The 22,778-nt window shown below is 51.9% G+C and overlaps 1 protein-coding gene across 5 annotated transcripts in view; it reads left to right on the top strand.

Annotated features, from left to right (window-relative positions):
• Nucleotides 1–12,165: 12,165 nt before the first annotated feature.
• The window catches only part of Ano1 (anoctamin 1), a 157,378-nt gene continuing 146,765 nt past the window's right edge, over nt 12,166–22,778 (top strand). For 2 of the 5 annotated variants that reach the window (XM_076556100.1, XM_076556093.1), the window contains exon 1: nt 12,166–12,358. In XM_076556100.1, coding sequence (XP_076412215.1) covers nt 12,292–12,358 — 67 coding nt within the window. In that variant the 5' untranslated portion in view covers nt 12,166–12,291. Of the gene's footprint in view, nt 12,429–22,778 lie in introns of all 5 variants that reach the window. The other 3 variants (XM_076556106.1, XM_042258182.2, XM_042258174.2) reach the window with 3 other exon arrangements.

The raw sequence follows: 22,778 nt of genomic DNA, 5'->3' as shown, positions 1-22,778 counted from the left end.
GTCTGCGAGTATCAGCGAGTCCAGCTGGGGGTGGGGGCACCCCACAATCTGGAGTCACCCAGGGGCATTGCTTGACTTGAGGCCCTTGACTGTTTTGGGGGAGGGTCCCTTGTGACCCTCAAGCAGCCACACTGGGTGTTGGGCACAGCAGCATGGCTCTGTTGTTTGCTGGGAGTTTCCCAGGTGGGAGGTTCTGGGGCACTCCCCGGCTTCCTTCTGGGAATTCTGGGAAATGGGGGATCCCACCTGCAGCCTTGAGTTGAGTGGCATAGAAGTCAGGACAGGGCTGTCTGTGGTAGAATAAAACGTGTGAGTCAGCCATTTGGACCCTAAGGGTAGCGCCCAGGACCTTCAGAGTGATGGAGGTTCAAATCTGAGGCAGAACTTCTTCCCAGAGATGCACAGGGAATGAGTGATATTCCTATGCCAACTGCAGAGCCCATGCTTCGCCCTGACTCAGATACCTGCTGGCAACACAGGCCTGGGACTCGGGGTCTTCCCTTGGCCATGTGTCCTTCAGTCTGCTTTCCATTGTCATGGAACTCAGGGTTGCACTCGTGTCTCTAAAGAGAACAGTTAGATACCCGTCAGGCACATTCTAGTACAAACAAGGTTATCCTCTCTTTCCCCGGTGAGTGTGGGTGGGTTGAATGGAAATGGTCTCCTCTTCAGGATGCAGCGCCGCTGAGGGGTAGTGAGGGGTGTGGGGGACACGCAGAAGGTCCAGGGATTCTCTTTCAAGGCCGTGGGCGTGAACTGCAGCCTGGGAAGGTCAGAGGGTCTGAGGTAGGGCAGCTGTGGATGCTGGGAGCCTACTCTTCGGGAGAGTGACGCCCACTGCCTGACACAAAGCAAGGAAGGCAGGCTCCTGCGGGAATCAAGCTGTAAAACGCCAGGCGGGGCGCTTGGGAAGGACAGAGAGGTAGCATGCGACGTGGGTGAGAGGCACCAGTGCTCAGCATGTGTGGGGGGTCTCTGGTGGGGTCAGCGTGGGTCGGAAGCATGGATGGCAGCAGGATCCCCAGGCCTAGAGATCATACATGTGCAGGCAATGCAGATGACCAGGGAAGACGGAGGGGACCCTGAAGGAGATGTCCAGTACCCATGGCCGCGTGTGCCCAAGCCCCAAGCTGGCTGCCAGCTTCCATGGGGGAGGCTTCAGGGTGTGGGCCCCATAGTTCTGTCTTTCATGAGCTGTTGGGAAAGCCCAATGGCCCTGGTGCCATGCCTGGGGCATCCAGCTTGATGTCACAGGGGTCCGCAGAGCTCTGGGAGCTAGGAAAGGCCACGCTCTTGCCATCTCTTGGGGACCCAGGGAAGGCCATGCTGACTCAGCAGCAAGTCTTTCAGAGGTTAGCTCTGAGAAGTCATAAAGACCATGAGTCATCTACTGTCAGCACAGGCTGTCATATACTGTCTTATGGCCCAAGACGGCTGCTTGAGGGCAAGCCATTGAATCTCTATCCCATCCAGTAGGAGGCTAAAGGCAAGTAGGGACCCCCTTCCTTTCTGGGAGCTGCCCACATCCAATTTGGTTTGGCTTGGTTTTGGAGTGTTGTGTATTATGAGGTCTCATATATACTAGGCAGGCGCTTTCTACTGGTGGCACTCATCACTCATTCTCTGGGGCCCAGGAACAAGCCAGGCCACAAGTAGCTGCAAGGGAGGCCAGGACAGGCTGTCTGGGATCTAGATAGCTGCCTGCCGGCCCAGAGCTGGGGTTCTTAGTATGAAAAGGGACAAAGTCTGAGAGCTGTAGGTTTGCACTCAGGCCCAGGACAGAAGTCTGGGCTCTATGTTCTCCCCCTGAACCTCAGTTTCTTCCTCTGTGAAACAGATTGACTGATACCCTTGGCATCTGAGCCCATTCTACTCAGCCTGTGACTGTCCCACGCAGCCTTCCTCGTGGAATCTTCTGGGTGAATGAGGGGGGCTGAAGCCTGTGAGTCCTGTGCATCCCAGGGGCTGGGAACCCTGTCTGTCACATGCTCAGTATGTTTGTTGAGGGACTGACTTATTAAAGTAGAATGAAGGGGATTCCTTGGCTCTCAGAAAACAAAAACAAACAACAAAAACCCCCAACTCTTTCTCCTACCATTTCCTTTCTTTCTCCTCCTTCTTCACATCTTTTAAGATTCCTAACTGGCTTGTGTTGTGTCCCAGATCCCAGATGGGTTACAGGAGGGGTGCCATGTGAGTGGCCTGTGGCCCACGCTGACCCTCAGCCCAGCCTGGCCGGTTGTGGCTGACTTCCAATCCTTGAGTATGGAGACTGATTCAGCTCTGAGACCCTCCTCAGGCAGGAGGATGGCTACAAGTATGATTGTCAGCTGTAGTTAGATGGTGAGTCCCAGGCCAGTCTCAGCTACTGAGTGAGGGAGGCTATGGCCCTGTGGAAGAATTGTATGTATGACCCCCGGGTGTGCAAAGGCCCCTGTCACCTCCAGTGTCTGGGCTTCTCCAGGGCACATGGCCGTTTAGGCACCATCCTCCCAGCCAGGGTCCCTTGGGGCATCGACTCCGCCCAAGTGTCTGTTTCTCTCCCTGGCTCCACTGGCTCACACAGCCATGTGCATTCCAGTCAGAATCCGGGAAGCTCTGTGGGATGCAAAGCTTTGCAGGATGCAGGATGGGTCATCTTCCTGGAGCTGTGAACTCCTTGAATTTGCCGTCATCTAGATGTTTGGCTGCTGAGTCTTGCATCTTGATAGGAGCTTCCGGGTAAATACATCTTATCCAGGGTTGGTGCCTAAGGCCTGAGTCACCAGGGAGGAGCAGAGTCCTCCCTGGGATGGTATTCCAGAGGGCAGGAGTGGATTTAAGAAGAGCAGCCCTCAGGACCTTTGCACGCCTCTCATTTCTGTGGGCTGAGACCCCAGATCCCCAGCCTGAGCCCTTCTGGACCAGCCACGCCTGACACCCTTGCCTGGGGTGCTGTCTGCCCTTTTGTCTCTTCATTTCTCCTCAGATTCCTCTGGTCATTTGTTTATTCCTTCTCTCCCTCTGAAAAATGCAGTGACCTTTTTCTATTTCGTTCTGGGGACAGGACACAGAGCCCAGGACATCTCTGAGCTCCCCCCTCACATTCTGTGCTCTGGGCTGTGGAGTCTGCGTTTTGCTTTGATTGCAGCTGGGTCAGCACTGGTGGAAGGGACTTGATTTAAAGTCTCCTGCAAAACAGGGCAGTGTGGGAGCTAGGGAGGAAAGAGACAGAACAGAGCTCTGAGAGGAAGATAGACCGGCATCCTCAGGGGGCTGTGATCTCAGCACTGGGAAATGAGGCAGGGGGATTGTTGTGAGTTCCAGTCCAGCCTGGGCTACAGAGTGAGACTCTTCTCCAAAACTAAAACCAAAACAGAGAAAAGAAAGGAAAAGAAAAACAAAACAAAACAAAAGACACAAAAGAAAGGGACTTGACCCCAGCCTCAAATCAGTCCTGGCCTCCCCCTGATCCTGATCACTGCCCTCTGTGGCATCCTTGGTGTGGATGCTATCGTGGATGCCCATTTTCCACGTGAAAAAACTGAGGCAAGGAAGAAATGTCTGGTCCAAGATGTCAGAGTTGGTCAGAGGCGGGCTGGGTGCTTTGGATGCTGCTACCTGACAGAGGGACTACCCTGATGTGGGGACTAACTCCTCAGGGCCCCTCACACACAGTATGAGGAAGGAAGCAGGAGCCAGTCTGTAGCTCACAGTATATAAGACCCTGTGACTCGGCTGGGCAGATGAAGATGCTCTCAAGGGCAGGCTTTGCCCAGACCAGGACCCCCAGAGGCCAGTGACAGAAACAAGTGGGAGGCAGGGACAAAGGCCTGGGGGAGGCTGTGAGCCAAGGGACAAGGGTCCCACACACTGCTTCAGGCCTCCCTGCAGGCCGCCATTGACTCTGGGCAGCACAGCCTAACCTGTCTCAATGGTCCCTTTTGGCAGCTCCTGAGGCATCCAGTTGGGCACACCTGAGTCATGTGACCATACCAGTTGCCAAGGAGACCAAATAAGTGGGCTTCCTTCCCCATCCTGGAGTGGGTACTATGCAGGGAAGATGGGATGGGGATGCTGGACTAGGGGCCACCCCAGGATCCTGTAAGATTGCTGGTGACTTCACAGACTGGCCACAGCCCCCACAATGACCTGAACTCCTCCTAACATAGACCCTCAGGGTGACTGGGTCCCAGAGGCCCCCCTTCTGTGTGAGAGAAGGAAACAAAAATGTGACGTTTCTGGAGTCTCTTCTCTTGAAATGGACAGTGATTCTAGAAACTCATACCCTTTTGGATGAATCTCCCTGGTGTGGAGACTGAAGCTACCACTATGTCCCCAGGGAGGTGGCACCTGTGGATGGTGGGTCTTGAATTCTGTGGACATTTGTCACAAGGCACTTGCCTGGCAGGGAGGAGGCAGGGGTGAGGCAGAGGGGAAACAGAGACCCATCCTTTGTTTGTAAGGCTTGGGTTTATGGCCACATGATGCTGGGACAGAATGCCTGCATGATGTGCTGTGTGGAGAGAGCTCAGTGATTAAGAGCCCTGGATGCCCTTGCAGAGAATCTGGGTTCAGTTCCCAGTACCCACATGGTGGCTCACAAATGTCTGTTAACTCCAGTTCCAGGGGATCTGATGCCCTCTTCTGGCCTCCATGAGCACTGCATACATGTGGTGCACACAAACATGCACACACACACTCATACACATAAAATAAAAATAAAACTCTAACAGTTTTTAAAAATGATCCAGCACCCACAGCACTTCAGTACGTGACTGTATCAGGATAGGTCCCTGAATGACCCCAAGCCACACAATGGGTCTTTACATGAAAAGGGATTAGGACACAGACACAGGATTCAGGGAGCAAACACCATCTGTGACACAAGGAGAGATGGTTTGTGAGGGGCCACCCATGCAGCACCTCCATCTGACCTCCAGCCTCCAGGACAGAGAACGATGGACGTTTGCTATTGAAGACCCCGTCTGTGTCACTGACCGTGGTGGCTGAAGCTGATTCCCATGGCCTCTGAGTAATATGAAGGTGGCTGTTGTACCACCGGGCTACCGCAGTCTGGCCAGTGTTGTGTCCCTTAAAATTTGTGTTACACTAGCTGTCTCCAGGAGATGGGCTCAGGCTGAGAACCCTGCTCCTGTCACTCATGGCAGTGCAAGGCGGTCCCCAGCAGTCCCCAGTTATCCCTAGCAGTCTCCAGGGGTCCCCAGGGGTCCCTGGTGGTCCCCAGCAGTTCCTGGGGGATTCCTTACCACTCTCCACTTTTTTTCTGTTTCCCGGAACACAGGGGTTGCATCTTCTGGAGCAGGTAGGCAGCACTCAGCTGGCCAAGGCCGTTATCACAGCCCCAGGTCAAAGTCAAGGCCAGAATACAGTGTTAACAGAGCCCAGTGTGTCACCCAACAGGTCAAAGACCCCAGCACAGTGACCATCTTGGAGTTCTGAGGGTTCTGGAATAGTTGAGAGGATGTTTGCTTGTCAGTCCTGGAGCCATTCCAACCTCCACCACCAAAGACCCAAGAAGCAGCGAACTGCTTGTCCCGGCTGCCAGCTGCCCCTCTGGTCCAGATTTCATAGTGCTAGCACACAGGTCCCTCCCACAGCCAACTCCTGCCAATGGTGCCCAGGCCTGGGCCTGGGCACCCAGCCCTCTAGTGCTCGGGTGAGAGATGGCCATGAGCTGACAGACCTGCACAAGGACTTGGGGACCCCAGTGGACCCTTTAAGGTGGAAAGAGCCATACAACTCAGCTGGGGCAACCAGTGCGGGTGGGTTCCCGGTGGGTTCCCACCCTGGCACGCGTGGCCTTGAGGTTTGAATGCAGGCCGAAACCTGGCCCATTCTCCAAGTGAGATCTGAGGTCGTGTGCCTATCTCATCCCCTGTTAGGGTGGCCTGGGGACACAGGATCACTCCCTGCTTCTTAAGGACAAAGGAACCCTCTCCCCCGCACGGCTGTCCCCGGAGGCATTGTGGGTGGTGTGTCCACTTCGATCCCTTCCAAGACACCTGAGGAGCAGTCCCATCATCCCCCCTCTTGGGTTTCTTTTCTTCTGGGAAGCTGACCCACCCTCTCTTGGGTTCCCCCCTCCTCTGGGAAGCTGACCTAGCTCCAGAAAGTAGGGCTTTGTGAACAGTGGCCCCCAGAGCCCTGTCATTTCAAGTGGTAGCTGAGAGGGACTGGGAAGATGTTCCAAAGGGACATACAAGGAGGAGACTGTGACCAACTTTTGGGAGAGGAGGTTGAGTCCCTGGGCCTGTGTGTCCCTGAGGGCAGCCTGACCCCAGGAATCAACACGGTCCAAACCCACATTAAAGGAGGGTGAGGTGGCACTTGGGACAGACCGCTCCCTTCTACCAAGAACTCAGTGACTTTGAGCTTTTCCTTCTGTTCTTGGAAGGGGTATCTCAGGCCACCCCAAAGGCCATCTCCCAGAGGCCACTCCTTGGATCAGATGACTATGGGACTATTTCCATTAGCCAAGTACGCCTCAAAACCCTGCTGGGAACAGTAGATTCACAGATTGCGGCCCTCCACTGTCTTATTTTAAACCCTAGGAACTCACTTTTCTGCCTGAAGTGTTTCCCACCAGCTCTCAAAGGAGCCTGAGATCCCTTGGCTCTTGGCATCGTCCTGTGGTCCTAGGGAGCTCCCTGCCCACGCCCGCAGCCTGCTGGTGGAGATTCACCTGTGCTGCTGTACTGAGCCTTCCGTCAGTGGTATTTGATCTTGGCAAAGGCAGCCTGTTTTCTTTGATGGCGTATCGAACACAAATATTTGCCTCATTAATTAGAGTCCATTTAACTCCAAAAACTCAAGTAGAGTGGACAGCCCCTAAGGTTAGAAGTTAGTCAACACCTGGACATGGTGGACTGCCCTTCACCCTAGGCCTTCCCTGGTCTCATCACTGTGAATAAACAAACTAAAGGTTAAGGGCAGGACAGCGTGCCCAGGTGTAGGTTGTGACTGCAGCGAAGGGCAGGCAGGACAGGACTTTGCCCCTATTGTTTCTGGGACCTTCTTCTTATTACTCCTGGCAGCAATGTGTGGTCACTGGTGTGTGTTTCCCCCCAAATACCAAGAAGAAATGGTGCAAGGTCACATACAGTGCCACAGAAAGTTCTGAAATTGAGCAGAACTTTCTAGAATAGTTGGGCCTGGGATTGGATCCAGGGCCTCCACTCACTATGTGGGTCCTGGCATGTTCTTCCTCTCTACGTGTCATGTTCCAAAGCGGTACATGGGAACCCTCATTTTGACATCACGTGGCTGGAACTGAGGGTAAAAATCATACCGTGGGGCTGAGACTGGCGGTGTTGTCTGGCTAAGCTTCTGAGCCTCAGGCATCTCCTAGCTTTTTCTCTGTAGAGTCTAGGCTGTCCTGGGCTCATTACGAAGGGTCAAAAAAGCCAGGCACGGTGGCACACACCTTCGACCTCAGCAACCAGGAGGCAGAGGCATGCCAATCCTTATGAGTTCAAGGCCATCCTGGTCTACAAAGTGAGTTCCAGGACAGCCAGGGCTGTTACACAGAGAAACCCTGTTTTGAAAAACAAAACAAAACAAAAAATTAGCCAGGCATGGGGGTGCACACCTTTAATCCCAGCATTTAGGAGGTAGAGGCAAGAGACTCTCTGTGAGTTCAAGGCCAGCTTGGTCTATATAGTGAGCTCCAGGACAGCCAGGGATACATAGCGAGACCTTGTCTTAAAAACAAAAAAATCAGACAAAAGGGCCAGAGAGACTAGAAAAAGTATTTGCTCTGCTTAGATTAACCCTTAGGACTCTTACATCTGCAGTCCCAGCATGGGGTCATCAGAGACAGGAAACTCACTGGAGTACACTGGCTAAAGTGAGTTCCAGGTTAAGAGAGAGAAATTGAAAAACTAAAGTAAAAAGTGGTTGAGGAAGACACTCAGTGTCAACCTTTGGCCTCCACTCACATGTAAGCCACACAGAGATGAAAGATAGATAGACAGACAGATGGACTGACGGATGGATGGACAGACAGATGGACAGATAGATGATGATAGATAAGCTAGTGCAGCCGAATCCCTGACCACTCACCTGCCCTACTGACCACCGTCACCCCCTGCCTAATCAGCTAGCACCCCTGCTTTGCACCCACAGCCACCCCTGCCAGCACCTGTCACCTGGAAGCCCCACACCTCTCATGGCTTCCCAAGATGGGGACTACTGTGAGCCCAGCCAGTCTTCCCCGCACGTCCACTGATCATGAAGGCCGTGGGTATGGAGGATCACCTGACCCTCAGTGAGGTCCACAAACTCCCTCCTCTATGTCCTTGCCTTCCGTATGTCCTTCTGCCCAAGCTGTACGGGGCCTCGTGGTCTCTAGAAGAGTGGGAGGATGGAAGCGGTGGGAGGGGCGGGGCTCTGTACACAGCCATTGGCAAACCACTCTCTTCACTGTGGCGAGACGGTTGGTGCCACATTTACTCTGGTGTCATCAGCCCTCCTGAACGCAACCCCCCACCCATGCTCTCTAGGTAGGTAGGCCCCCCAAGGTGGATTTGGGGAACATAAGCTCTGGCTTGTTGTTGGAGCACTCGTAGGAAGGGGTGTGGGTCCTCCCGCTCTAGCCTGCAGTGAGCCCTGGGTGTGGAGTCTCTTGTTAGTTTTAAAAGTGAATTCCTTTATGTCGTGGAGGTGCGTGCAGGTATGTATGGAAGTGGTATGGGTGAGAGTGGAGGCCAGAGGACAACTGGCAGGTTGTTGGTTCTCTCCGCCCACCACGTGGGTCCAGACATCAAATTCTCATCAAGCTTGGCAGCAAGCATCTTTACCCGCGAAGCTATCTCATTGGCCCTGTTTGTGTCATTTGAGGCAGGGTCTTATGTCATAAGGTTGACTCTGAAATTGGTCTCTAGCTGAGGATGACCTTGAACTCCTGATCCTCCTGCCTCTATTTCCTAAGTGCTGGGATTACAGCTATGCACCACCACATCGTTGGCTGCCACCCTCCCACACATGGTCCTCTGAGTGTCAGCTTCCAGCCAGTGGTGCCAGTGGCCGACCCACCTGAGGTGCACACAGAGCCAAGCTCTCCCCAAGATGATGAGAAATGAGAATATTAATGATGACGACGACGACAACCCTGAGTGTGCTCTGAGGATGAGTGACAGCAGGCAGGAGGGATGAGATGGTTTGATGTCCCTTGGTTTACCTAAAGGTCCAGGAAAGGTTGCTGGAAGAATCTGGAGAAGCATGGAAAAGGTGGAGCTCTGGCTATTCCTTCTTCCCTCTGAATCAGAGAATCCATTTTCCTACAGCAGATAGCGCATTTAATGGCCGGACATCTCTTAAACAGCCCATTGAGAAGTTTATACTAAGAGTGACATGTTTGAATTAGCCTATTGTCCCGCTGAGCGGGTCTAGATGGGTCACAAGCACAGCATGGAAGATGGTCCCCTTCTCACACTCAGACTGTCAGTGAGCCGTGAGCTCTTAGGTCCACAGAGGGTTGCCCTCGGCTAGCTGCTAGAGTCTTAGGCCTCAGAACAACGCGCTTGGCTCTCAGTGCCCAACTGAAGTCTAATGGCAGATAATGACCTGAGAGTCCAAACAGCCTCAGGGAGTTCAGAGGGATCTGAGGGGACCCTGCGAAGAGAGGCATTTTCTCCTTCCTGCAACCACCACCCAATCCTGCCAGCTCCAGCTTCCGACATGCACCTGGGCTACATGTGACCTTAAGTGTGACCGTGGGCCCGGAGTTGCTACAGGCCCTGATATGCCTCTCTGGAGGGCTGAGCCTGTCCCAGCTGGGTCCAGGGCATCACCGGCAAAGTCTATTTTAAGCTGGGCCAGACCCATGGGCTGTGCTCTGGCCCCAGCCTTACGGAGCACTGCCTTCCCCCTCCCTCGCCACCTCACCAAAAAGGGAAACCATTTTCCATAATGACACGCTGGGCTGTCTGATTACTGTATTCCATAATGATGGCTGTGTGTTCCAGTGACAGGCATGTCACCTCCCTCCTCAGTCCGCTTTCCCTGCTCGCTGTTGGTATAAATACCTCCCCCAACATACACCGTCTGGGGAGGCCCTTGCTTCAGAGGGTCCCCAGCCCAGGCCTCCTTGGGAGGTGGGGGGCATTCCTCTTCGGGGCCACTCTATCTGTGAGGGCCACATGGGCAGCCCTGCCTTTGCCTAGCCTGGCATGGCTTCCATGTGACTTCATTATCTAGAATAGCAGTTGAGAGCAGCCTTTTTAAAAAAGGGCACCACTTCAGGTGTCTGCTGTCACGTCTCTAACATCTGGGGTCTGGGGCAGTGATCAAGGCAGATTCGCATAAATTGGACATAGCTCAGAGATTTACATGAACATGACTTAAATTGGAGGCAAGATAATGGAAAGAAAGAAAGGGAAAAAAAACTGGCTTCCGTCTGAATGAATCAACCTCTATTAATGACTCCTTAGCATACTTCTGATAATAATACGTTTAAAAAAAATGTGTATTTTAAAAGCTGGCTCAGTAGACAATAGCCAGCCCCGGCCCCCAAAGGTAAACAGCGAGGGAGTAAAAATAGTCCCAGCAAGTGTTTACATTTTTGTCCCCCTGAGTCTTTTTGGTTTACAGTTCATCATTTCAAGGATAAGAATTCTAGAATTTTCTGTGTATTTATACAACGGAGCTATTGCTGTGCACCACGTTAGCGATCAGACCCTTCCAAGAAAAACCAGTTTTATCTGGACTCCCACACACTGGTCAGATGGAACATGACTGACTGTGGAAAGAACTGAGACAGCCCCCGGCTCCATACAGCCTTATCAGGTGCAGGGCACCCACCCCCATGGTGGGAGGGAGGCTTCTGAAGGCTCCCAGGGAGAGGAAAAAGTCTCACCTGGCACCAAATATCTCAGGCCAGTCTCAGGAAAGCACTGAGGCAAGATCAGAACAATGGGGTTCACTCGGTTGGGGTGTTTCTCTGTGGTTCACCCACCACAGTCTTTTCCACCCAGAGCACTGTACATGGGGACCCAGCCCCTAGCTGGGAGCCCCTTCCCTGTGAATGCAGTGAGGGCCACACTGTGTGTCTGGAACCTGTCTCTATCCGGGTCCAGCCAAAGCACCTGTGGAGAGTCGGCTTGGTACCCCTGTTGTCAGCAGCAGCCTAACTTGGGGCTCCTGGGGGTTACAAGAAGTATAAAATGACTTTTAAAAGCTTGAGACTGGCCACCCACCCACCTGCCCTCCACCTCCCAACACTCAGCCAGCAGATGAACGTTTTGTTTAAGGTCCTTCTGTCCCACAATTTATGATAGTTATTTGGAAATGTCACACAGGAGGCACCTCCGCTGAGCTGTGAGGCGCTCAGAGTGCCCATCCCACAGCGGCTCCCAGGGAGCAGGGTCTCTGGCTCGCTGCCCGGAGCCTGCGCAGGAGCAGCCAGCAGCTCCCTGGACCAGCCGCTCAGAGCTCTTGGCTAAAAAGAATCCCCACAAGTTTCCTTCCATCCTGGGCTGTTCTCAACGATCCAGAGTCTTAAATTCTTCAACGGTTGGAGGGGGGCTACCCCAAAAGGTACCCTGAAACTCCTTGGATTTTGTCCGGAGGGTAGTGTGGCTCACATCTACAATCCCAGCGCTTGAGAGATGAGAACAGGATTTCGGCCAATTTGAGGCCAGCCACAGCAACATAATCTCCTCTCTCTCTCTCTCTCTCTCTCTCTCTCTCTCTCTCTCTCTCTCTCTCTCTCTCTCCTCTCTCTCTCTCTCTCTCTCTCTCTCTCTCTCTCTCTCTCTCCTCTCTCTCTCTCTCTCCATATATAAAATAAAAATCAAATAGCGAATGTGATGAGCACCCCTTTGATCCCAGCACTGGGGAGACAGAGGCAGGTGGATCTCTGTGAGTTTCAGGGCAGCCAGGGTTGCAAAGTGAGACCCTATCTAAAAATAAAATAAAAACAAACCCCCGAGTTCTGCCGTTAGCCTCTCATCTCATCCCACAAATTGGCAGAGTGGTCGCCCAGGGTCCCGCGGGTTAGGGGCGGGGCTGGGCCACCCTGCGAGCCTCCCCCTGTTCAAGGCTGCGCCGCGCCTCCGCCGTGGGGCTAAGCTAGAGTTGGGGGGCACCTCCCATGTAGTGGGGGGCGGGAGCGGGGCGGGGCGAGGGCGCGGCTGCAGGTGACCCCGTGACCCCTGGGGCGGGGAGCCGGGGGACCCCAGGACCAAAGAGCCGGGGGCGGAGCAGCGCGGTGCAGGCGGCTGGGCTCAGCGCTGCTCCCGCCTCTGCTGGTCCCTCTGCTGGACCCAGGGCGTCCGGAGCGAACACATCATGCAGGACACACAGGACAGCGACATCGGCCTGGAGGGCTTGTCCCGCGGGGTCGCAGCTGCGGACCGTGAGTGCCAGCGGGGACCGGAAACAATCGCGCACGAGGCACAGGGCGCAGGAACCCCCCAACTCAGGTGGTAGGACCTTCTCCGAGCTGCCCTGCAGGAAGAAAGGGAAGGGATTTGGGTGGAGGTTGCAGGGGACAATTGATAGACGGGACAGACAGATGTGGCCAGTTGCTGCGCGGGGGCTGGAAGTGGTGCCCTCTGGGAACCTCGTGACCCTGGAGGGACCTTGTTTGTCCCCTAAGAGGGACCTTGCCTGTCTCCTGGAGAGACCCTGCCTGTCCCCTGGAGGGACTAGGCCACCGGGCTGGGCTGCGGACTCCCTCGGGAGCATCCCCAGCCTGCTGCATCTACCGCTCCTGGCAGATGTGAGTCTTCGGGATGTTTTTACAGGCACTATTAATACTCTTAATATTTCCGTGCTGTTGTGGAGATTTATTTGGAAGTAAAGTAACTCCAATGACTCGAAGTCATAACGGAAACTGCTCGCAGAGCAGGGAGACAGATGAGGCTTCGGGAAGCCAGGCAGGGAGGGGAAGTCCTGGCCAATAAGTCACTACCTTGGATATTTTTTATATGAATAATTTTCAAATAAATGACCCAGGAGGTGCTTCCTGCGTGCTCTCCTCCCAGTTCAGAGGTTATGAAATAAACCTGGAGTGCGGTGGTGAGAGGGTGCACTTGATCGCCCAGCTGAGTTTGCTGGGGAGGAGCCGTGGTCAGGGTGCTGTCCTTCCGTCCATCAAGCCATCTTTGCGGCCTTCCTCCCTCCATCCTCACTTAATCTCCCACGAAGCAACTTATCCTGACATGTGCTCTTTAAAACGGCCCGATTTGGCTTCCTCAGCATCGAATTAAGGGGGGGTGAGCACCAATACCAGGGCAAGAGCCAGGGCTTCTGCCGAGGGTGGTACTGGGTGGCCAGACCACTCTGTCCCTGCTCCAGATCCTAGTTCTGTTCTTTGTGCAGCCAGTCTGAAACGCTAGCTCTGGGCTGGTTCTGAGTGAGCGTCTGATTTGGGTTCTGGGCACTGGAAGGGGGGTTGTGGGTGTCAATCGCTGACAGCTAGGTACAGTGAGGCATGGCCATCCCCCACTGCACAGACTGGAAACTGAGGTCTCACAGAAGTCACGGTGGCACCATCTGGGTGCAGCTGTTGTGAGGTTCCCTTACTCCATCTCAGGCAGAGTCTGAAGCCCTGAAGACAAGACCTGTTAAGAGAGCTTTGTCCTGACCCATGCCGTGCGTGCTAATTATCATGGCGGGGAGGCCCGGACTCCAGTTTCCACCTGGAATTAGGCCAGGTGGGTCTCAGGTGTGGGCATCTGGGGTTTCCTCTGTGCCAGGCTGGATGGAACAGATCCTGGATGGGCATAAGTTCAGGATGGCCACCACAGCCTCCTCCACTCTTGGTGAATGAGTCTCTCTGGTTCATCCTCCTGCGTTACAACTTTTATTCTGGCTATGTGCTGAGCAGGCTCTTGTCCCTCTGCCACCCTGGGTGTCACCAGAGCCAGGAGAAAACTCTTAGGACTGGTAGACCAGCCTTAATGTCTGGGTGTACATGGGTGCCTGGCCCCACCCCACAGGTATGCAGAAGTGCTGGGCGTGTGTGAGAGTGGGAATAGAATCAGAGACCCGAAGCTGGTAGTATTTGTGGATACACAGACCACAAGGGAGCCTAGAAGTGCAGGACAGACAGAAGCCCAGGGGTCAAGGTCGTTCTGGCCAAGTTTGGGCCTCTGAGGGGACAGTCTTGTGCAGTGCCGTTGTAGAAGATGAAGCAAGCGGAAATGAAGACTCCTGAGCCGACCTCAGCTCTGAACCCTGGCTTTGCTGCCATGTCCAATTTGTAACTTCTCCTCAAAGCCTAGGGTATTGTGAGGGTGGGCTTGAGCCTGTCACCTACCTCTTGTCCCTGGCTCTGTTCCCAGTGTGAGTGAGGACTGTCATCCTGGTCATCTTATTGCCATCCTTCTGAGGGAGATGAGGGTAAAGGCGTGTCATGGGGGCAAATGTGGAGGGTCACTGCCGCTGGGGGCATCTGGGTTTGCGGACCTGACAGAGACAGTGCAGGGACAGAGTGAGGGGGGATGGAAGGGGGGCATGCAGAGGCCCCAGGGGGCACTTGAGCTGTGTGTGTGTCAGGGGGTAGGCCAGTCGGAAGGCTGGACCCGTGGGGCCAGCAGAGGTTCTGTGGTGCTTCACTGTGACGTGCTGATGTGTGTGATGGCGATGGCAGTGGACAGGTACACGCTGAAAACAGAGCCTAGGGACTGGAACATTGAGGGCACAGGCGTGTGTGTGTGTGTGTGTGTGTGTGTGTGTGTGTGTGTGTGTGTGTAGTGGCTCTAGATTCAGGGCTGGGCAGCTGCAGAGCAAGGGTTATAAGGATTGAGCTTGAATGGGACAGAGGTACAGTGAGGTGGACCCTTCAATTTACTTTGTTTTTTGTCAAATCAAGATAAAATATATAAAATTTTCATAACGGTTATGGGTTCACTCACTGGCATCAAACCTTGCCGTGTCAAGTAACTGCCACCCATCTGCCATCACTTCAATACTCTGTCCATCAGACATAGACTATGCTTCCTTCCCAGGCCCAGGTAACAACGATTCCCCCATCAGTCTCTGTGGACCTGCTAGAGTCCCACCAATGGTGTCAATGACACTGGTGACCATCATTCTGCGTCGTTGTCTGTGTAATGTGTCCTCAAGGTTGTCTCGTCTCACAGCATGCCTCCCTGATTCTTTGGTTGATGGCAGAGTAATACTCCATTGTACCAGATATTTTAAATATCCACTCACACGTCGGTAGTCACCATGGTAGCAATGGTACCATGACTCCAGAGGACTGAGCCGGAGAGCCAGCCCTCAGTTCTTCCGTGTTTCTCATCTTTAACATGAATAATTATTGTTGTTGGGCCGAGAGATGGCTCAGCGGTTAAAAGCAAGTACTGTTATTACAGAGGACCCAGCTTCAGTTCCCAGCACCCACATCAGGGAACTTCCAACCACCTGTAACTCCAGCTCCAGAGGGACCCGGTGCGTCTCACCTCCACAGGCGCCTGCGCTCATGTGCACATGCCCTCACAGACACACAGACGTAGAGCTAAACACAAGCAAATGAATCCTTCAAAACTTCATTATTATTATTGTGGAGAGTATGTATTGATGTGTGTGTGTGTGTGTGTGTGTGTGTGTGTGTGTGTGTGTGTGTGTGCCATGACACACGTGTGAAGAACAGAGGTCAGTTTTCTTTCTACCTTGATGTGTGGGTTCTGGGGCTTGAGGTTGCCAGTCTTGTGTGGCAAGGGCCTTTACCCACTGAGCCATCTCACTGGCCCTCCCTTGTTTTCTACCGCCCACTTCCTCATTTCATATACCTGTTAGCATGGCACCAGGGTTCCTTCATCCCTAACATTTGTGTTTATATAATTTTGTTTGTTTGTTTTGAGACAGACTTTCACTGCGTAGTCCTGGCTGTCCAGGAACTTACTATGGAGACCAGGCTGGTCTCAGACTCATAGAGATGAGTGTGTCTCTGCTGTGGAGACCAGGCTGGCTTCAAACTCATAGAGATGAGTGTGTCTCTGCCTCCTGAGTACTGGGATTAAAGGGCTGTGACACCATGCCAGGCTTATAATTTTTTTCAGATGAAGACTCATGCACTGCAGCCTAGCTTCAAACTCCTTACGTAGCCAAAGATGACCTTGGACTCCTGATCCTCCTGCCTTCACCCCCTAAGTGCCAGGATTTCAGACGTGTGCCACCTCTTCTGGCTTATCTTTATTTTATTCTTTTAAAGTACAGCCATCCTGACAGAAGAGGTGTGATCTATCACTGTGGTCTCACTTTGAATTTGCCTAGTGGCTGGCTGCCCTGAGAATCATCATGTTATCCATCACCCATCAGTCTTCAATGAAGAAGCTCCCCCAAAAGACAGTAGAGCAGGCCTACTTCTAAGCGTTTTATCTTCTTGTTGAGCTGTAGATTTTCTAGAACCTGGATATCAACCCTTATCAATTGTGTGGTTTGCAAATATTTACAGGCTATCTATTCCCTTTCCCCACAGCACCCTGTGATACATAGAAATCAATTTTCATGGTGTCCGATTAAGTGCCTCCCCTTCTCAGCTGGGGTCTTCGGTGTCAGCTCTAAGAACCTATTGCCTATCACAAGGTCATGAAGACTCCTCCCCGTCCTAAGAGTTCTGTGGTTTCCGTTATATTTAGATCATTGATCCAGATTGAGTTAATGTTTATATATGGGATATAGAAAGGGCTCGGTGTCATCTTTCCCGTGTGAATATCTAGTCATTGAGGCACTGTCTGAGAGAGGGGCCACTCTTTGGGGCTTCGCTTTTGACCATATTGTTACCAACAGTTAACAGTCACCAAAGCTGACATTCAGTCACTGCTAAGCATGTGGTGTTTATTAACCTGGGTGTCTAGGTGCTGTGTGGACACCTCCTGGGAGGCCAGAGATGATGGGGGTGTGGCCTACACCCTATCTCTGCAGCTGTGACTGAAGCTGGCTGCAGACAGCACCCCTGAGAACCCCTATCCCCCTAATCTTCAGGTGACCATCAGTTGTGGGCAGATGCCCTGTGGCTGTGACCACATGGTAGGTTTCTCCACTGTACTGTAGTGAAGTTGAGAAAACTGTCTTCCAGCTCTGAGGATGGACAAAAAATTCCATTATAATCAAACAGACACAGTGAGGTATGGGGTAGCCACCTTCTTAGGAGTAGGACATGGGATAGCAACCAGGTCAAGAGCAGGGTATGGGGTAACGCAGTTCTGCTGTCCATGTTTACAGCATGATTTACATGGTGCCAAGTCTGAGTCTACCCCACAGACCAGTGTCCCTCATCCCTAGCTGCTGCATGGGGACTGGCTAAAGTCATCTTTTATCCCCTTTAGACCATGTGGCAAATTGATCCTCAGTTATTTCTTTTTACTACATCGGCCTCTCTGGCTAGATTTGAGCCACTTGGTGGCTGGACCTGTGCCTCACTCATTTTTCTAGTGCTAGCACAGGGCCTGGCCATGGCAGGGCTCAATGAAAGTCAGATGTATGTATGTATGTTTGTATGTATGTATGTATGTATTATGAACATATGTACATATAGATGAACAGGTGAATGAATAGTGGGTAGGTAAATGGCTAGCTGGATCAAAGCTGACTGGCTCTGTGGCTGGCTACTGTATGGATGACAGGTGGTTGGATAGTGGGTAGGTAAATGAGTGAATAGATGGATAGTGGATACATGGATAAATGATGGATGAGTAGTAAGAGAATAGATGGATGGATGGGTGGACAGGCAGTGGGTAAATGGATGATGAAAGGATGGATAGTGGGTGGATGGATGGATGACAGATGGATAGTGGATGGATGGATGGATGGATGGATGGATGGATGGATGGATGGCGGATGGATAGTTAGTGAATGGATGGATAGTTAGTGGATGGATGGATGGATGGATGGATAGTTAGTGGATGGATGGATGATGGATGGATAGTTAGTGGATGGATGGATAGTTAGCGGATGGATGGATGATGGATGGATAGTGGATGGATGGGTGAGGGATAATGCGTGAATGGGAAGTGTGAGTGGATGAATGAGTAATAGATGGATAATGACTGGTTAACAGATGAATGATGGGTGAGTGGATGATGGATGAATGGATGACGGACAGATGGACAGGTGGCTGGCTGGCAGCTTGGCCGGTGCATTTTGTCCCACTCTTTCTGCCTTGCAAGCCCTTTCTCACGTTAGATCCCTGCAGCATTCACTTGTCAAGTTCTTAATCAATCTTAGGAGCCTATTTGACAGACATAGGAATTGAGGCACATAGAGGGCAAGGAATGTACTCCAATTCACACAACTAAGTTGTCTTCAGATGCCCTGGGGAGGCCCTTCCTAGCCTGATACAGAGGTTTGCACACAGAGAGGGGAGACCCAGGGGGAGGAAGCTTGGAACTCAGCTTGGGCCCCAGACCTGGCATCTCCAGCTTTTGGGGAGAAGAGAGTTTTCTGTGATTATCTGGCTGCTGCAGGGCCCCACACCCAGAAGGTGGGGTTCGCCATGGCCTCCCATCTCTTCCTGAGTCCAACACCAGCGTTGTTCACCACTCCGCCTCCATCTAGGCCTTGGCATTTGGTGCCAGGCACATGTGAGAGTTTTCATGCTGGGTAATGAATCGCTAAACGCCTTTCGAGCCTTCGGAGATCCATTTGACGGTGATCACGCGGCTATTAGGCAGACAAATGACTGGTTTTGTGTGTTTGTCAGTGGGTGGGCTGGGGTGGGTGCATGTGCCCAGGAGCTGGCTCACCAGTGTTGCCCTTTCCCTGTGTCAGCTCATAGGGACATTATCTCCCTCCGAGCCTTTCCCCAGGGTCCCACTGGGCTCAGGGGTTCCCATGTACAGCCCAAGCCACAGAGCTCCCACGTACCAGGACCCCACCCTGGCAGGCCAACAGCTGTATCCCTATCTGCAGCACACTGCCAGACCCTGGGCGTGGTGTGCAAACACTGCCTCCGCACCTGACTTTAATCCCTTCCTTTTTCACACCCGGGAACAGATTCTGCACACACATCCCCTGTGGTTCCTAGTGATTTTTAAACTCGTTCAGTACAAAAGTCTCTGAAGGAAATGGAGCTATTTATCCACTATTGGCGTGGCCATCAGAGAGCGGGTGACACAGGTCACCGTTATCACACTGCTTCCTGGGTGATAAAGAAGTAGGGGTGGGGCAGGTGCAGGGCAGGGGCCGTGCTGTGGGGCTCCCCCTTTGCAGACTCAGTGCAGTAACTCTAGCCTGAGCCCCGAGGAGCCCTTCCCCTCAGCACAGAGTACTCTCTAGCCTCTTCCTGAGGCAGCTCACAAAAGGGTGGGTGGCTGGGTTCTCCCTCCATGGTTCACTCCCTCACTTCCAGCCAGGTTCCCTCCCGCACACCCTTGAGCTCTGTCTGCAACATGCTCGTGTCCACACCAGCTACTGCTTGGCCCCATCTGCCTTATCCTGTCACCACTGAAGTGACAGGAGAGAACATGTCAAACAAAAGCAAGGTGGCTCCACCCTTGGCCTTTTCAAGGGTCCCTGGGCCTCCTCTGGCCCGTTGTGCAGGTGGACACTCTTATCTCCCTTCATTGCCTTCTCCCAGCTCCTATCCTCTGCATTCAGTCGGCACTGGCCCCATCATATCCTGCCCCTCACTGGGTCTCCATACATCAGCCCCCATGCCAGGAGCTCCTCATCCTGCTCTGTGGTCCATCCCCTCTCAAACTCTCTCCAATGCAGAGTGGCCACTGTCCTCAGCACCATTCTCTTCTCCCACAGCACAGGACACAGCCAACCTAATATATATATATACATTGGGTCCACATGCCTGTCCCCTGCATAGACAAGTTCCAAAGGGCAGGGTGGGCCTGACTTTGCATCCACATGTCCTTCAACCTTATACTAAAGCTGGAGGAGACCCCAACAGGGCATTCATTGCCTATGGTGCTCAGGAGGCACTTTCACAGGACTGTGCGTCTCAGAAGACCTCCTTGGGAACCAAACATGATGTTTTATCCTGTCTTTGTGCTAGATGGTAAGGAAATGGTATTCATCACGTTTTAAGTTTGGATATTGGTCTAGAATCAAAAGGTATGCATGTTCCCCTCTGATGGGTGGATGAGAGGACTTGGTAGATAGATTAGTGGATAGATAAATGGGTAGATAGATGGGTAAATAGAGGATGGGTGAGTAAATGGGTGGATAGGTAGCTGGATAGGTGAATGGATAAATGGTTAAATAGATGAGTGGGTGGTGGGTGGATAGCTGTCTGGATGGGTGGATAAGTGGATGTAATGGACAAGTTGATAGATGAATGAATAGGTAAATAGATGGACAGATGACTGAATGAAGGAGTGGGTATATGGGTGTATGGGTTGGTAGATGGATGGATAGATAAGTGGATGAAATGGATGATTACATAAATAGGTAAATGGGAAGATAATAGGTCAATAAATTGATAGATAGGAGGATGGATGGATGGTTGAATGGATAGGTAGATGATGGATGGATAGGTAGGTAGATAGATGGATGGGTAGATGGATAAATGGATGGATAGGTAGATGAATGGGTAGGTGGGCAGATGGGGGATATATAGATGAGTGGTTGGATGTGTGGATGGATAGATTAGATGGATAGATTAAATGGATGAGTAGATGATAGATTAAATGGGCAAGTGAATGTGGAGATGAATGGAGAAATTGAGTGTAATATATGACTTCTATAGAACTAGATGAATGCAGATAGAATTTTCTCATCCATGTCAGGAGTAAAATCTTGCACCTGTGTCAAATGCAAATGAGAAAACACACACCATGACTGGTTTGTGGTTATGTGGTGGCAGCAAACGAAGCCTCAGACTGCTTCTGTGCCCACGGGTGTTCCTGTTTGTTTTTTGTTTTATTTTTGCCTACAATGACTCTAGATTTGTGGAATTACTGCAAAGGCAATTCAAAAAGTCCTCATGTGCCCGCACCCTGGTTATCACCTCACACTAATGTGAGCTGTTGTCAACATTTATCCCTGATGGTTTCAGGAGCCTGGAGGGTGTGGAGATGTAGATTTCATACAGGTCCCTTCTGTCCCTTTTACTCCTGTTATTCTCTAGAGACCCATAGCACTTTTATTCAGCTTGATCCCTTGGGGTTCTCTTGATGTGGAGGTGTCTCAGGCATCTGTTTGTGGGAATGGCAGCTGGAGGACTGCTGAAGGATGTTGGTAGACAGTCCATAAGCAGGACCTTCTCACGTGACTGGCCTGAGACACAGATTTGGGGGAGGAAGGGGCAGAAGTGAAGTGTCATCTCCTGACATCAAGTTGAGGCTACGCACTGTCAGCATGCTTCATTTCTGTCAGTGTCGACTGTGGTCATGTGGCTGAGGTGTCACTAGGCTTCATTGCAAAGTTGGTTTTTTTTGTTTTTGGTTTGTTTTTGTTGCCTATCTTTTGTTACTTTGATGTTTTACATACTGGAGATTTTTAGATTCTTCCCCCACCCCTCTACTAGGGATAGAACCCACAGTCTTGGACATTCTAGGCAGGTACTGCTTAGCTACACCTCCAGACCCTTACTGGGGGATTCTAGTCAGAGGTTCTACCTCTGAGCCATGTCTTAGACCCTCATTGTATGATTCTAGGTAAGTGCTCTGCCTCTGAGCTACTGCCTAAACCCCTCACTGGGGGAATGTAGGTAGGCACTCTACCACTGAGCCACATCTTATTCCCTTATTGGGGTATTCTAGGCAGGGATTTTTTACCACTGAGCCACATCTTATACCCTCATTGGGGGATTCTAGGTGGGAACTCTACCATTGAGACACACCCCAGCCCCTGTAGAAGGTCTTAGGTCAGAACCATCAATTTAGAAGCTAAATTTTCACAGCAGCACTCTTTTGTGCTGCTGACAGTTTATTGGGGATATAAATTAAACAATATCCAACTAAAAATAAAATCAATTTCAGACTCTCCATGGGCCAAAGCTCCACAGTGCTTATAACTGTTCAGCTGAAGAATAACGTAACTCTTGACCTCAGGAGATATCCCATGTACCCATTGAGGCTTCCCAACTCCCATCTCAAAAAGAGGACATGTTTGAACATGTCATTGGTCTTAGCAGTAACTGTTGGAATAGGCATTTTTCTACCCTTAGAGAGCCAGAGAATGCTCTGGAACCTTTGCAGAAATCCCTAAATGAGTAAGCCTGCCCAGTTTCCTCACTGTTTGAACAACTGGGGAATGGCTTCGTGGTAGAATTCTTGCCTAGAATCCACCAGTAAGGAGTGGGGAACATGACTCAGAGAGGTTGCCAGCGTTCCCAGGGTCACATAGTGGCTTGGTGGCAGGGATGGGACTAGAGTTTGAAGGGCTGACTCTGAATCTCATGCTCTCTCATGTTCTCTCCCTCCCCTCCCCCGCCTCCATTACTCCAAGTGGGAACTGGCTGGACTGTATGAAATGAATGACAGTCCTTAAGCATCCTCAAGGAAGACCTGGAGATCAGCCTTTAAAATAGTCCTGGTAATCTCTCTTTGATCCTTGCCAGGTGGTGGTGGTGCATGCCTTTAATCCCAGAACGTGGGAGGCAGAGGCAGGTGAATTTCTGAATTTGAGGCCAGCCTGGTTTATAGAGTGAGTTCCAGGACAGCAGTGACTACACAGAGAAACCCTGTCTCAGAAAACATGTGTGTGTGTGTGTGTGTGTGTGTGTGTGTGTGTGTGTGTGTGCATTTAACACGAACCCACGTGTAACAGCACCTGAGGTGAGGACATGCTTGTGCCCTGGAGAGGCTCTCTCTCTCCTTACTCGAATATGATGGTGCTTCTTCTAGAACCTTGCATTCTTTAAAGAAGGG

The sequence above is a fragment of the Peromyscus maniculatus genome, chromosome 1 (assembly GCF_049852395.1).
Source record: "Peromyscus maniculatus bairdii isolate BWxNUB_F1_BW_parent chromosome 1, HU_Pman_BW_mat_3.1, whole genome shotgun sequence".
NCBI classification, from domain to species: Eukaryota; Metazoa; Chordata; class Mammalia; order Rodentia; family Cricetidae; genus Peromyscus; species Peromyscus maniculatus.
The sequence above is the reverse complement of the archived record's forward strand: the minus strand, read 5'-3'. Positions and strand labels throughout refer to the sequence as shown.